This window comes from Megalobrama amblycephala, linkage group LG1 (genome assembly GCF_018812025.1).
Source record: "Megalobrama amblycephala isolate DHTTF-2021 linkage group LG1, ASM1881202v1, whole genome shotgun sequence".
In the NCBI taxonomy this organism is placed as follows: domain Eukaryota; kingdom Metazoa; phylum Chordata; class Actinopteri; order Cypriniformes; family Xenocyprididae; genus Megalobrama; species Megalobrama amblycephala.
In genome coordinates this window covers 4774335-4790316 of record NC_063044.1, presented here as the reverse complement: position 1 = coordinate 4790316, position 15982 = coordinate 4774335, and the positions used below count along the sequence as shown (strand labels likewise).

Sequence of the window (15982 nt, the reverse complement as noted above, 5' to 3'; positions counted from 1 at the left end):
GACTGAGGAGACAAGTTGCTCAAGTTTAGGAATAGGAATGTTGTCCCATTCTTGTCTAATACAGGCTTCTAGTTGCTCAACTGTCTTAGGTCTTCTTTGTTGCATCTTCCTCTTTATGATGCGCCAAATGTTTTCTATGGGTGAAAGATCTGGACTGCAGGCTGGCCATTTCAGTACCCGGATCCTTCTTCTACGCAGCCATGATGTTGTAATTGATGCAGTATGTGTTCTGGCATTGTCATGTTGGAAAATGCAAGGTCTATCCTGAAAGAGATGACATCTGGATGGGAGCATACGTTTGGATATACCTTTCAGCATTGATGGTGCCTTTCCAGATGTGTAAGCTGCCCATGCCACACGCACTCATGCAACCCCATACCATCAGAGATGCAGGCTTCTGAACTGAGCGCTGATAACAACTTGGGTTGTCCTTGTCCTCTTTAGTCCAGATGACATGGCGTCCCAGTTTTCCAAAAAGAACGTCAAATTTTGATTCGTCTGACCACAGTACAGTTTTCCACTTTGCCACAGTCCATTTTAAATGAGCCTTGGCCCAGAGAAAACGCCTGCGCTTCTGGATCATGTTTAGATATGGCTTCTTTTTTGACCTATAGAGTTTTAGCCGGCAACGTCGAATGACACGGTGGATTGTGTTCACCGACAATGTTTTCTGGAAGTATTCCTGAGCCCATGTTGTGATTTCCATTACAGTAGCATTCCTGTATGTGATGCAGAGCCGTCTAAGGGCCCGAAGATCACGGGCATCCAGTATGGTTTTCCGGCCTTGACCCTTACGCACAGAGATTGTCTCACTTACAACATTTGATATGTTATCTATATTCTATTGTGAATAAAATATAAGTTTATGAGATTTGTAAATTATTGCATTCCTTTTTTATTCACAATTTGTACAGTGTGTCCCATATATATATATGTGTGTGTAAAAAAGCTTTGAGCTAACTTCTATGCCCTTTCTAAATTTATCTCGTTTATTGGTCTTTCCGCTGCTACTGCGGTATCAGTCTTATACACCACAGTGATTCATTCATATACCCTCAGGCTCCTTTTTACGTGTGTGTTGCCTGATAAAAAATTCGAAACGTTGATAAGTTATCTCAGTATGTTGTTGTATAATCATAGAATCCAGTTCTTCCTCGTACAGCACCACAGGCTGGAAAACTTCATTAGCATTCTCCATCATCTTTATAGCCTATTCATCTGAAGAGGGACAAATCGAGCTGATCTGGATTAATCTGATAGTCTCATGTGCCTTCTCGCACTCTGTTTTCATCTTTCTTCTTTCTCTTTTTTTGACAAACCCCAGCATGCTGCCCGGGACGTATAAAGCTGTAATGACCTCTTGTTTTCCACTGAAGCGTAATTGAAGTGAATTTTGAATTCATGGCGATTTAGTCATGCTAACTCTCAGCAATTTAGAACTGCAGATGCCAAAGAACATTTTGTATAATGCAGGATAAAGACCAGATAGAAAGACAAACTACTTTATAAAGGCATGTTCAGTGAATATTTTCCCCAAACAATATTGGCGCTGTAATGTGGTAGTTACAAAGATATCCAGCCGAATCTTGACAACTTTGTGCGACAAGCCCTTTTGTTTGGGAATTTATTTGATATCCTGATGTTATTTTTGCTCTTCAGGAAGGTTAAACTTTACTTTAAAACAGCCATGCTGTTCAAAGGTCCTTTGTAAACATGTGCTGTGTATTTCTGTTCATTCTGAGCTGGCACCCAGCATGATTCTCCAACAGTCTGGCACTAAACTATGACTGCCCTGTAAACACTAGCAGAACTGTCCAGAGGCGATCTTTGTGTACAGCACCGCAGCCATGTGCTGCTGTTCCTCCACTGTAAACACTTTCACTCTATGCTTATGCTTTGAAAAAACAATATATACTGTTGTCTATTAAGGACTGCTTCTTATATGATCAACTAAAGTGGACATGCATTAATTTAAGCATGCATGTTGTATAGCCGGATGTATATTGGAAATAATTTAAAGGGGCCCTGATATGCCCTTTTTTGCCCTTTTGTTTGCCCCAGTCTTGTTTTTGTGGGCTACTAGAATTGGTTTTCATACTTGAAAGTAAAAAACAAACAAACAAAAAAAACACATTATTAATCCTATATTTGATATTGTTGCAGCACCTCTCTTCCCAATCTGTCAGTAATGCTCAGCTTAGTTCCTGTCTCTCTGAAGCCCCTCCTTCCGAAAAGTTCAGTGTGCTCTGATTGGTCGGCTGGACCACTGTGTTGTGATTGGTCAATTGCTTCGAGCGTGTTTGGGAAATGTCACGCTCCTTACCATAACCGCAAGTTAGGCCTAGGCCTCACCCCCTTTATTTTGCATATGCCTTGGGTGGAAATTATTTAAATGAGGGATATTTTTGATGTGTTCATTCTCAGAAGAAATGCAAAAAAGCAAAGTTCTGCTTCATAGGCTTTAAAAGGAAATGTAATTTAGTCAAGTCAAGTCATCTTCATTTATAAAGCGCTTTTCACAATACAGATTGTTTCAAAGCAGCTTCACAGTGATAATAGGAAAATTAATGGGCAGAGGTTGTTTCAGCTTTACAACAGCTCTAAGAAAAAGTTATTATCGAGCTAAAGTAGGTTTTTTTAATTGAATCACTTCCGTTATTAACTTAGGGGCTGCTTAAATGACACCTTTTTAACTGAAAACGGAAGACTTTTAATGCGTTTTTACCATTCATTTACGTGTTTAGTCTATAGGATTGTGCATTTAAATGTGTATGTTCGCAGATGCTTAGTTTACACATAGAACAAACACTGGGTCAAAAATTTTATTAGTTTTAGTTATAATACCAAATGAATTTGCAGGAAAATATCATACTGTAGTATTTTATTGGAGGCGCAACCTTTGGGGTCAACAACAAAACATATGGCAGCAGTTTAATTTCACTTATAGAAGTTTTTAAACCTTTTGTTTTAAAAACTTTTTGTTTTAATTTTAAGGTCTTCTTTGTCGCATCTTCCTCTTTATGATGGCCAAATGTTTTCTATGGGTGAAAGATCTGGACTGCAGGCTGGCCATTTCAGTACCCGGATCCTTCTTCTACGCAGCCATGATGTTGTAATTGATGCAGTATGTGTTCTGGCATTGTCATGTTGGAAAATGCAAGGTCTATCCTGAAAGAGACGACGTCTGGATGGGAGCATATGTTGTTCTTGAACTTGGATGTACCTTTCAGCATTGATGGTGCCTTTCCAGATGTGTAAGCTGCCCATGCCACACGCACTCATGCAACCCCATACCATCAGAGATGCAGGCTTCTGAACTGAGCGCTGATAACAACTTGGATTGTCCTTGTCCAGAGAAAACGCCTGCGCTTCTGGATCATGTTTAGATAACATTATTAATCCCATATTTGATATTGTTGCAGCACCTCTCTTCCCAATCTGTCAGTAATGCTCAGCTTAGTTCCTGTCTCTCTGAAGCCCCTCCTTCCGAAAGTTCAGTGTGCTCTGATTGGTCGGCTGGACCACTGTGTTGTGATTGGTCAATTGCTTCGAGCGTGTTTGGGAAATGTCACGCTCCTTACCATAACCGCAAGTTAGGCCTAGGCCTCACCCCCTTTATTTTGCATATGCCTTGGGTGGAAATTATTTAAATGAGGGATATTTTTGATGTGTTCATTCTCAGAAGAAATGCAAAAAAGCAAAGTTCTGCTTCATAGGCTTTAAAAGGAAATGTAATTTAGTCAAGTCAAGTCATCTTCATTTATAAAGCGCTTTTCACAATACAGATTGTTTCAAAGCAGCTTCACAGTGATAATAGGAAAATTAATGGGCAGAGGTTGTTTCAGCTTTACAACAGCTCTAAGAAAAAGTTATTATCGAGCTAAAGTAGGTTTTTTAATTGAATCACTTCCGTTATTAACTTAGGGGCTGCTTAAATGACACCTTTTTAACTGAAAACGGAAGACTTTTAATGCGTTTTTACCATTCATTTACGTGTTTAGTCTATAGGATTGTGCATTTAAATGTGTATGTTCGCAGATGCTTAGTTTACACATAGAACAAACACTGGGTCAAAAATTTTATTAGTTTTAGTTATAATACCAAATGAATTTGCAGGAAAATATCATACTGTAGTATTTTATTGGAGGCGCAACCTTTGGGGTCAACAACAAAACATATGGCAGCAGTTTAATTTCACTTATAGAAGTTTTTAAACCTTTTGTTTTAAAAACTTTTTGTTTTAATGTTTTTGTTTTTCTCTGCTGTTCATTACCCTATCACAACAGACCGAGAACCACTGCTGTATATCCCTGAATGCCCTATCTGAGGCTGACTAGAAAATTATGTTTGCACAAGAATGTTTCTGTGGGAAAATCGTTCTTGACTGAATGCTTGGAATGAGGGATGCTGTTTTGCAAGAGTTAGCATAAAAAATCCATCTTGACTCACAGGAAACATGGGCCGACTGTGTAAGAAAAATATGGTAACAATTTTCAGTCATGGCTGCGAAAAAGAAAAATTGCTTTTGCAATGTTATTCAGTAACTGCCCCCAACTTGGGCTGACTGTGAAGGATAGTCTGTTTTTATAGAATGTCATTCATGATAAAACAGTCAAATGACAACTCAAAGACAGAAAGACAATATATGTGTGCTCTCCTAAACCTGATGTAGTACCCATAAGCAATCAAAACTAGTAAGCACTAACAAAATGAGTGGGGCATCATACTGTAAATAATATAAAAATGCCTGCGTTTGTGTTTGTGTTAGAGACAACGTGGGAACGGCCAAGCATATCCACCACCATCTCAAAGGCTACTGGGTCTCACCAGCACTCAGGTACTATTTTCACAAGGGCTTGGGAAAAATATTGATTTTCAATTCAATAAAATAGCCTTTACAATTCACATAATTCCAAGGTCATCATGAGTCTAACCTTAACTGAATCACAATGTTTGTGAATCAACAAGGCTGCATTTTCTTAATGCTACATGCTAAAAACTATTGGAAAAACCGTCAAAGCGAGTGTTATTTACACCAGGAGCAGTTGTCCACATCGTCCATAAAGTTAACAGATTCTACAGTTTGCATGATATATTTAAGATACAACCTAAATAAATGTGTGCACAATTATGTTATTGCTAAAACATCCAAGGACATATATAGACCAATAAATTGAGATTTCACCATTTTAAGATGATCATCATCGGTTCATAACTTTATCATTACCTGTTTTGGCAATTAACAGTTAAAATGAAAATGTACATTTAAGAAAAGGGTATTTGAACACGGTCATCCACACACAGTACACGATTTCATAAGAATGAACTATATATGCAATGCTAATCGGCATAGCCTTTATTATTGTATAGAATACTATAAAATAATATATTTTCTGTCTCATTCTGTGATAATAAGCTACATTAGGTCACAGATAGAAGTTATTTCAAACACTAGACTGATGTTATATAGTGAGTTTGGAACAAACATGGTATTAATCTAATAAATTGTTGTGTTTTGATGCAATGCTAAGATAACATGCTAGCTAACCTTTATGCAGTGATTGTTTTATGCCTAATTTTGAAGATCCACCTAAGATCAATTAAATGTTTCTTCATTTAAAGGGCATTTGATACAAAGGCAAAGAATGTGAAACTTTGATAAAAGAAATAAGGGATTTTTATTCACACAGTTTTAATAGCCTTAAGACACTCTCTACCGCAGTTATCAACAAGTGTGTCATGCCACCATCACAAGCACAGCAGTCACCTCTGAAATCACATTAAATGATCAAATAAAGCTTTGGACAAAGTCTTCCAAAATATCTTCAATGCACCAAAAAACAACCCAGAAGTTAAAAAATGGTGGACAGAGGTAGAAGAAGAAGGGGAATGTGATAGAGCTGTAGAGAGAGCACAATGTGGACAGAGACAAAGGGAGAAGACATGGTGGACAGAAATGTTGGGAGAGGACAGAGCGGACAGATGTGTTGACACAGGTCAAGGGAGAGGACATGTTGGACAAAGGTTTAAATTGAAGACATGTCAGAAGACAACAGGCTAAGAATCACAGACAAGGGAACAGCAGCAAGAATGTCCCAGTATTTCAGGAGACTGTAGTCTGTTTATTAAATGCTGGATGTCAGTGCTTATATCAGGGAAGGCTGGCTCATTAATGCTCTGACTGTGTGTGTATTTCTTCAGCCCTGAGGGAAGGAGAGGGACAGCTCAAAGAAGAACAGCATTGTGCCACAGCCTCCATCATAATAATCACTCACCACTGGACACAGTCACTGAACATGCACACACAGGCTGTTCAGCCTTAGCAAGAGCTGAACGTTAGCCATCTGTGGGCCATGGGGCCAGACTCAGCGATATGATTACCGTTTGGACATAATGCATTATCGTGCAGATTAGCTCCAGTGTGGTGTCAATACGGGTTTATTAAAGGGTTAGTTCACCCAAAAATGAAAATTCTGTCCTTAATTACGCACCCACATGTCCTTCCACATCCGTAAGAGCTTTGTTCATCTTCGGAACACAAATTAAGAAATTTTTTATGAAATCTGAGAGCTCTCTGACTTTAGCCACCACTTTCAAGGTCTAGAAAGGTACTGAAGATATCGGTAAAATTGTCCATGTGACTGCAGTGGTTCAACCTTAATTTTATAAAGCGTTGAGAATACTTCTTCTGCGCAAAAACAAAACAAAAATAACGACTTTATTCAATATTCTCTTCTGTGTCCTTCTCCTATGCTGTTTACATTCAGCGTTTCTAGGTTCTACGTCAGAATGGCAGCTCAGTATTGGCTGACGCTGTTCACATGATCAGCACGACTCATGCATGTGATGCTAACGCAGGAGCCAGACAATAATGAGTCGGTGTTATGATGTATAACCTGGAAGCGCTGGACGTAAACAGCATAAGAGTCTTTAGTACCTTTCTGGACCTTGACAGTGGTGGTTAAATTGCTGTCTAATGGAGGAGTTAGAAATAAATCTCAGATTTTATCAGAAATATCTTAATTTGTGTTCCGAAGATGAACGAAGGCCTTACAGGTGTAGAATGACATGATGTTGAGTAATTAATGACAGATTTTTTTGGGTGGACTAACCCTTTAAGTCAGTGTGCAGGTGTCACTGCTCGCATAGGCTGATGAAAACATAGAATACGCGTCATTCCAAAATACTGACTGGTCTAAAACAGGGGTTCTCAACTCAGGCCCCCAAGGTCCACTTTCCTACAGAGCTCCAACCCTAATCAAACACACCTGAACAAGCTAATCAATGTCTTCAGAATTACTAGAAAGTTGCTGGTCAGTGAGTTTAATCAAGGTTGGATATAAACTCAGCAGGAAAGTGTTCTTCAAGACCCAGAGTTGAGAACCCCTGGTCTAAAACATGTACTATATTATGTAAGTATCAGACACTTTTATTTAGTGTGATTTAGAGCAGTGCTTTATGAGCTGTGGGTCGTGCAGTGGAAATTGTGCAAGGTGTGAGAATGGTGGTGAGTTTATCCACCTTATTTTTCAGGTAAGAGTGGGTGCAGCCATTTGTCATTTTAATGTGTCTGACTTCCGGTGTCATTCACTTCCAGTTATTTTTAGCTGTACAAAACAGCTCGTTTTGCTCCTTGATATTGCAGACTGGTGTTTCTTACCATATTATTTTAATGTATTGTCTTAATTATAATCACACTGGTTTGTAGCACAGACAGTTTTAGTTTACTGCACTTTCATAGTCTTCCTGTTATTTCTCTATAGTGGCTAATAAATCGAAAGTCTCGCACATTCACAGAAAACACCTTGCTTCTGTGTTGAATAATAAGGTGGATACCATGTCAGATACAGGTCCGTTGTCAATAGTGTAGCAATTTATGAAGCACAGCTCACACAGTCAAGTAAGTTTCAAATCAAGAAGCTGTGAACCAAATTGAATCTGTTCTGAAATCTGCATGGGGAACCCTTATGCCAATCCATTATACTCCTATTCAAATGACTGGACCACCCAAGAGACCATGACTTTGCACCATTAAAATATGGCAAAAAAACACACCTTTATACCTCTGGGTTGGGTTCTGGCATTACAAAGTTTGCAAACCTCTGACTTAGAGTTCACTTACAGGAATCATCCCCCTAGTGATCCCACTTGTCCCAGGTACAATGGTAGTAGCCCATGGGATCCTTTCTGAGATTAATCCAGCAACCTTCTGTCTTGAGCTTCTGTCACACACCAGCATTTGAACATACTGTATTCGCGGGAGACATTTGAGGTGAATGAAGACTCACTTTCTGCCTCTCTGTTTCAGTAAATGGACGTCCACCTCTCGGAGCCTCTGGGCATGTGCTGGAGCATCCAGATGTGTCCCTGAGGAAAACCAACATCAGCAACCAGGTACAGTCCCATTTTGAGAAATCACCTGATCATGAATAAGGAGTGAAGTGTCTCTCATCTTCTGTGGAAAATCTGTGGAATGCTTCCAAGAATAAAGCGCAAACAATTTACAAAAACCAAATGATTTGGTCTTCCATTGCTGCTTGGATTCTGACAGCAATATGTGAGTCAGTAGATCTGGTGCCATCTGCGCCAGTCTGGGGACAGTAACAGTTAAAGAAGATGGTGAAGCAGGGCCAAGTAAAACCCTCCCTATCCCACGTGATCGATGAACAGCCAGACAAGGGCAGCTCATGCCATCAGCAAATGGGAGCGGCAAAGAGTGGGCCATATGGACGGCCCAGTTCTGGATCCTTGTACTCAGTTAGAGTTTGATCTCAGGCCAGGATTTGGAAGGTGTTGGGTTTAAGCGGAGCTGGGGAGGGTTAGACGGATAGGACGAGGGACGCTGGGAGAGTCTGGGGTGCGGAACATTTATCGACCGGGACAGGGTGAGCGGCGAGGAACAGAACCGCAGGTTACGGGCCTGCGCTGACATGTTCTGCAGGACGGTAAGACAGAATGTGTGTGGTTGTGCACGTTCATTACCTTCTCATTATACAGAGTGCTGTGCATGCTGGATTTTTGGCCACGTATATTGGCCATGTTTTTTTATTAGAAAGATGGAGTGTGTGTACATAGGTGTGCAGACTCTCGGCGCATAATGCAAACACGCACTTTGCTAGTACAGTTAAGCACAGAGGGGGGGCAGTGTAGTTTGATGCATGCTGGGAGATGTTTGCTTATACCCATGCTAAGCACACAGTCTCTAACACCTGCTAACACAAGGCTAGTAATGCAGCGTCTGCAGCTTTAAATAAGGCACATACGGACACTCGTGCTCACCAGTCTTGGACACACACACACACCTCTCTCGAAGCACTAATACCGATGCAAAATGATTACAGATACCTTAAAGCATCAGCCAGTCTGAAAGATAAGCTCACACCAGCACACGCACTCATGCGCGCGGTGAGAAATGCTTTGTTTTAGCAGGTCATGTGGTTTGTCTCTGCTGACAGCATGCTGTTGTTTGTAGTTTACCTCCAATGATAATTAGCCCCATTTCACCCATCCTCCCTCACTCTCCTCCCCCTCTCCTCCCCTCCTCGCTGCTCAAACACATGTACGCTGTAGAGAAGGAAGGGGGCGTGGTGTCGTTTGAGTAAATCATTTGCCTCCCATCATTTTTCTCTCCCTATTTTTAGATCTTTTTTTTTATTTTTAGGTATTTAAATTATTATTTAAATTAGCTGCATTTGCTAAGACACATCACTATTACTATCGCTTATTAAACTTTGGCTTATTGCGCACCCCGCACCATTTGTACTATGAATGATGCCTCAATTATGTAGATTGTTTAGAAGATGTGTGTTATTACTTTTCTAAGCCATGTGATGATCTTTTGAATGGTCTTTTTGGCTGGCATGCAATCAAACTGGTGGGGGGAAAAATAAAATTTACACTGAAAGAGAGACCCGAGACATTTCTAAAGACTAGAATATCATAGAGTCTTGGGGGTGGGCTCTTTTGGATCAGCAAGCAACTGCCTAGCAACAACATAACAGCATGATAACTACATGATAAGAGCACACAAATTTTTTTTAAATCTACCTTTTTTTCTTGAGTGAATTTCACAAAAGAAATGTATAGCCAATATTTTATCTATCTATCTATCTATCTATCTATCTATCTATCTATCTATCTATCTATCTATATAGGTGAACTGTATATATATATATATATATATATATATATATATATATATATACAGTCAAACCAAAAATTATTCAGACATTTTTTTATATATATATATATTTTTGATATATTTTTACTAGTGGGTGCAGGACACTATAGTTCATTTATGTAAGTGAGGATAGCAAAAATGTGACATATTATACCCAAAAATTCTTCATACAGTGGACTACCAGTAAAATTGATAATTTGGAACCAAAAATTATTCTGACACTTTGACCTGACCATGTTTTGCCGACATAATTAAGTGTTATCTGACATAATTAAGATGATTTTTTTCCCCCTGACAGTTTAACTCTGAGATCTTGTCATATTTTATTACCTTTTTTTTAACTATAGTGAATAAACTGTATTAATGAATGAAATGTTCAAGGTGTCTGAATAAATTTTATATATAAAATTGTGTTTTCATATTTATTCATTTATTCACTGTGATTTCCCCCAAAATTTCCATTACTGAAACTTACATTTGTATTTTTTTTTTTTACATTATAGTAATGAGAATTAGATTGTTTTACAATAGAAAATATGCTATAAAAATTGGAATTGATTTCAGCGTTAAAGGATGTTCACTTCAGAATTAAAGTTTCCTGATAATTTACTCACCCCCATGTCATCCAAGATGTTCATGTCTTTCTTTCTTCATTCAAAAAGAAATGTTTTTTTTAGGAAAACATTACAGGATTTTTTTTCCATATAGTGGACTTCAACGGGTACCAAAGGGTTGAAGGTCCAAATTGCAGTTTCAGAGCAGCTTCAAAAAGCTCTACACGATCCCAGACGAGCAATAAGGGTCTTATCTAACGAAACGATCGGTCATTTTCTAAAAAAAATAAAAATGCATATATGTTTTAACCACAAATGCTCATCTTGCACTAGCGTTCATGACTTCACGCATTACATAGTCACATAGGCGTCACATGTGACGTATCTCATTTTCTCCTCCAACTTCAAAATCGCCTGACATCGTTTTTACCTTTTTTTTTTTTGTAAAGGGCATTTGATTTAGTATTTGCACGTTTGCTTTGTAAACACTGGGACGGTACTTCCGCCTACGTCACGTGTGACCTTTCCAACGTGATTACGTAATGTGTGAAGTCGTGGACGCTAGTGCAAGATGAGCATTTTGTGGTTAAAAAATATATGATTTTTTATTTATTCATTAGAAAATGACCGATTGTTTTACTAGATAAGACCCTCATTCCTCATCTGGGGTCGTGTGGAGCCCTTTGAAGCTGTATTGAAACTGCAAATTGGACCTCCAACCCATTGGTAGCCTTCGAAATCTACTATATGGAAAAAAAAAAATCCTGTTATGTTTTCCTCAAAAACCTTAATTTCTTTTCAACTGAAGAAATTAAAAAAATATATATTTTTTTTGCTTAACACTTTCATGAGATTCACCCTCTTTTCTGTTGACCATGTGCCCTCTTAACTGTAATCAAAGTGAACCTCACCTACTCCCTCTGCCTAGTTCTCTCTCTCTCTCACTCACTCCGTCACGCTTCCACGACCCCCCTCCCCCCGAGACCCCACCCCCCACCGCCGCCCCCTCCACACACACGCTCCACTCTGCATCGCTCGCCACAGCAACAGAGCCAGGCAGTCAGACTGCACGCGGGAGTCGAGCGGCAGAGCAGCGGCGTGAAAGTGCAAAAAGAGTGAGATAGCAAGAGAAAGAAAGAGAGGAGGCACGGAGCAATGGAGATGGAGGAAAGCTTTGATGCGGAGGGCAGTTTTGATGATGCCTCCTGTCTGTCCCCCCAGAGCCCAGGGTCCACATCCCCGGCCAGGAGGCAGAATAAGGAGAAGGAGATCAAGGAGACCAAAATCACTGTGAGTATTGACAATTGATTACACCTACACACTTACACTGCTGTCAATTAGACGTACAAATGAGATGCTCTTAAATGCATCAGTCAATCAACTGATCAGCTTTAATGATAACGGCGATCAGAAAGAGCAAGGATGTGCGTGCTTTGCAGAACTGGCCCCTGGGATTTCAAATCAGTGTTTCCCTGAAGTGTTTCACAGATGTGAAACATCTGCTCAGTGTTTTGTGCCACTCTCTTTATTGCTTCGCCTGTGTGTGTGTGTGTGTGTGTGTGTGTGTGTGTGTGTGTTTCATGAGTGATGTTGCTGGAAGTTTGTGTGTGTGCTTCTGAGAGTCTGAAGATGCACTATGACTAGTGGATTACATCACCATTGTTTTGCTAAACCATGTTTTAAAGGATTCACTGTTCATTCAAATAATCATTCCGAGATTAATTGCTATGATGGAACTCCCGGGAACTGCTTTGAATGGAGCCAAATGGAATAAAACGGAGTGGAAAATATCAGACACTTTTCAAGAAACACTCTGTGTTTGTCGTTAAATTTCCACACTTCCCAAGAGACCACTTGCTCTTCCAAATGCTCTTGACCAGCATTCGACCACACCAAGGAAGAGAGTATTTTGAATGCCAACTCAAGCTATACGGACACTGTTTCGTGAGATGCCTGATGCTTGACAGTGGGAATCTCGTGCACGTACTCGGCGCTTGCAGCGCTGCCACTTATTTTCAAATTATGTATGCAGTGTGAGTGCGGAGACGTGGCTTTGCAGCTGTATTTGAACCTTGCTTTGATCCAGCTTCACCTGGAAACAGTGTTTAAGGCTATACGCTCACACATCCAATGTGCTTTGGGTTTCATAGGAAGAAACGGTGCATATGGAAATGCAGATATGCTTCATAAAGCAGCACACAGAAGGTCAGATGATGCAGCCGCATCCCACTGCAGGTCATCTCGCAACACTGATTTATTCACACACTTCTGAATGAGCCCTAACATCCACTTTGAGAGTGTGGGTGATATTCTTCACGGGTAATTCACATTCATTAAAACGCACTGATGGTCAGTGGTGATGACTGGCACCTCTTCATGTAGTCACTACAGTATATATTTATATTAGCATTCAGTGAGTGTGTTTATGGCAGGCTTGGGTTGGTTAGTGTTATGTAACCTGTAGTGTGAGATATATACAGATATTCTCGTGTGTGTGTATAGGGCAGGTGAGGTGTCCGTCAGACGAGAGAGAGACCGCCCACCAGAGAGAGGGAACTAGAGAACTGGGGAAGACATGTCTAGTCCAGTTTCCATGGTGACAAAGGCAATAGTACTGACTAATGGGTGTTGAAATAAAAACACACACACACAAAGAGAGAAAAAGAAAGAGAACGAAATGGCAGGAATGAAAGAAAGCTGTCATTCAACCTGTCACTGTTTGTTCAGAGAGGCAGCATGCAGTGTGTTTAGTATGCTGCAGTTTTAGCGGCAGGTATGAAACAGACTGCTCCAGTTTCATACGTGGTGTGCGTTAATAAACGTGTCATTTCCTCCTAACAAAGGAATTCTGTTCGCTTATTAAAGCAAAAGGGATAATGTACAGTTATTATCGCAAAATAAACCCCTGAAGGGTAATCAGAAGGGTCTTGATCCAAGGTTGAAGGGTTTTTTCTTTATAATGACCAGCTGTCTGTACATTATTCCAGTTAATACACATAAGGATATGGATATATATGGATATGTATGTATGTGTATATCATGAGTGTAACAATATATCATAATGCAACAATATGTATTGTGGATAGTGACAATATGTATTGTGTGTAGTTCACCCAAAATGAAAAAAAAAAAAAAAAAAAAAAATCAAGTTTACGGAGTTTTAGTGTCAGTACGGCATTAAAATAATTATAATATTGAATACAATACAATGAGGGAATATTTGTGGGTCCTGATAATACCAAATGTCCAATGTTACTAGTAAAAAGTGGCCTATATTACTTCAAATAATCAGTGACAGATTGCAAACACATTCGTCTATAATAATTCTGTATTTTCAGCTTCAGAATTGTGAATATTTTTATTCTGATGTGTCACCATTGTCCTGTGCAGTGGGTTACCAGGACCAAGTCCAAGCCTTTTCATTTCCACCCCCAATGTAATACCAAATTTAGCATTTTATCAAAAGTAAATTTTTTGTTAACCTTTTACCACGTCTTGGAATATCGCAATTATTTTGTATCGTGAGTCCAGTATCGTGACATGAGAGTATCCTTAGACCGCTAGTGTGTGTGTGTGTGTGTGTGTGTGTGTGTATAATATATATACATATAGCAGCTTGCATTCTTGCTGGCATTGTTTTTATGTACTTTTCCACAGTCTATGTTGTTACTGATTTCCAAATAGTTTCTAGTTGTTCCCAAAAACTTTCTTTTGATGAAACATTTGTGCAATCTAACTTTTAATCCATTAAATCCCAACAATAACTATATTTTAGCATTAGAAACACTACTGTGACTAAAGAGCTTACACATACTGGTGTAGATTAACCATTACAGAAAAATAAAAAACGATTTTGGTAATCAGCAATACTGTAAATTTATGGCAGCTGTGGCACAAGTTGTTATAGGTATAAAGCATAGCCGTGAAATATGACTGGCAATCAAATTGCATAATGTATATACACAAGTACTCTAGTACTATTTATATGGTACTATAACTGAATCAAGGCACTTTTTTTATTTTGCTTAAAAGGGACCTATAATGCCCATTTCACAAGATGTAATATAAGTCTCTGGTGTCCCCAGAATGTGTCTGTGAAGCTTCAGCTCAAAATACCCCACAGATCATTTATTATTGCTTGTCAAATTTGACAAAATTCGCCGTTTTTGTGTGTGTCCCTTTAAATGCAAATGAGCTGAAGAGGGCTTCCAGAAGAGGGCGGAGCTTTAACAACAACAAAGCTGGAGAATCCCACGCAGACAAAATGATAATTGTCAGTAACGGTGTTCAGCCTTACATTGTTCAAACCGGAGTCGACACTGATGGAGAGACTCAGGAAGAAGTTACAACTTTTAGAATGAATCTGGACGTTTCTGAACAGTTAGTGGATAAATTTATGTAGTTGCTGTGGAGTTGATTCAACTCATCGACTAGCATGTGCCGTCATGTCAAACTTTTGTGCAAATCCAGCATTGAATTGACCCTCGTTTGTGAAGCAGTCCAGCATAAAATGACGGCATGGCAACAACACTCTACTACAATAACTCTTCCTCTTCTCTAAAGCAGCCCAATATGGCCTCACTCCCTTAGTTGCGTGTTGTCGGGGGCGGGGTTTATGTAAATTTTAGGGTTAGTGATGTAACCGACCCGGAAAGAAGCTTGTTGTTGTCACTATTAGCTGTTTGTTGTAGTTCCTATACAGAGAATTCTGCAAAAGAAAATATCTCCCTTTGCTTTGAGCTTTGAGCGTCATATCTTTTCAGATGTTGTTTATGCTCAAACAGCAACATCACACACTAACTAAAGTTAAAAAAGTGAAATCATAATCGACCAGCCCTTTAAATGCACCATTTAGCTAAAATCTGGCTAGAAATATCAATATTACAAAGCGCATTACTGACAGTGTAATGCATATGGATTTCTGTACATATTACAAGGTATTTTTAGCTCACTTGAAACGCACTAGTGATTCTCCATGACAACCACTGAATTGGAGACATGTTGAATCAATAGTGTGAGGTTGTTGGGTGTTTCAAAGGCTGGCCTAGAAGCTTTCACCTTTTGCTCACCTTCAGTATCTTTTGAGTATCACTAATGTGGAGCCAAAAGCATGTCAGTTTGGCTGACTGATTCACGCTCGCTCCTGATGCACTTCCCTGCACTTGAAATTATAGGTGGCTGTCAATAGCTGGCCGTAGTGCCCGCGCTTGTAAACAACTGAATATTGTGAACTAGAAATATCTGGAGA

At 39.4% G+C, this 15982-nt stretch overlaps 1 protein-coding gene across 2 annotated transcripts in view; it reads left to right on the top strand.

Annotated features, from left to right (window-relative positions):
- gas7a (growth arrest-specific 7a) overlaps positions 1–15982 on the top strand; it is a 54125-nt gene that overhangs the window by 8667 nt on the left and 29476 nt on the right. For both annotated transcript variants that reach the window (XM_048175842.1, XM_048175754.1), the window contains exons 3-5: positions 4769–4837; positions 8309–8394; positions 11956–12024. In XM_048175842.1, the coding sequence (XP_048031799.1) occupies positions 4769–4837; positions 8309–8394; positions 11956–12024 (224 nt within the window). The remainder of the gene's footprint in view (positions 1–4768; positions 4838–8308; positions 8395–11955; positions 12025–15982) is intronic.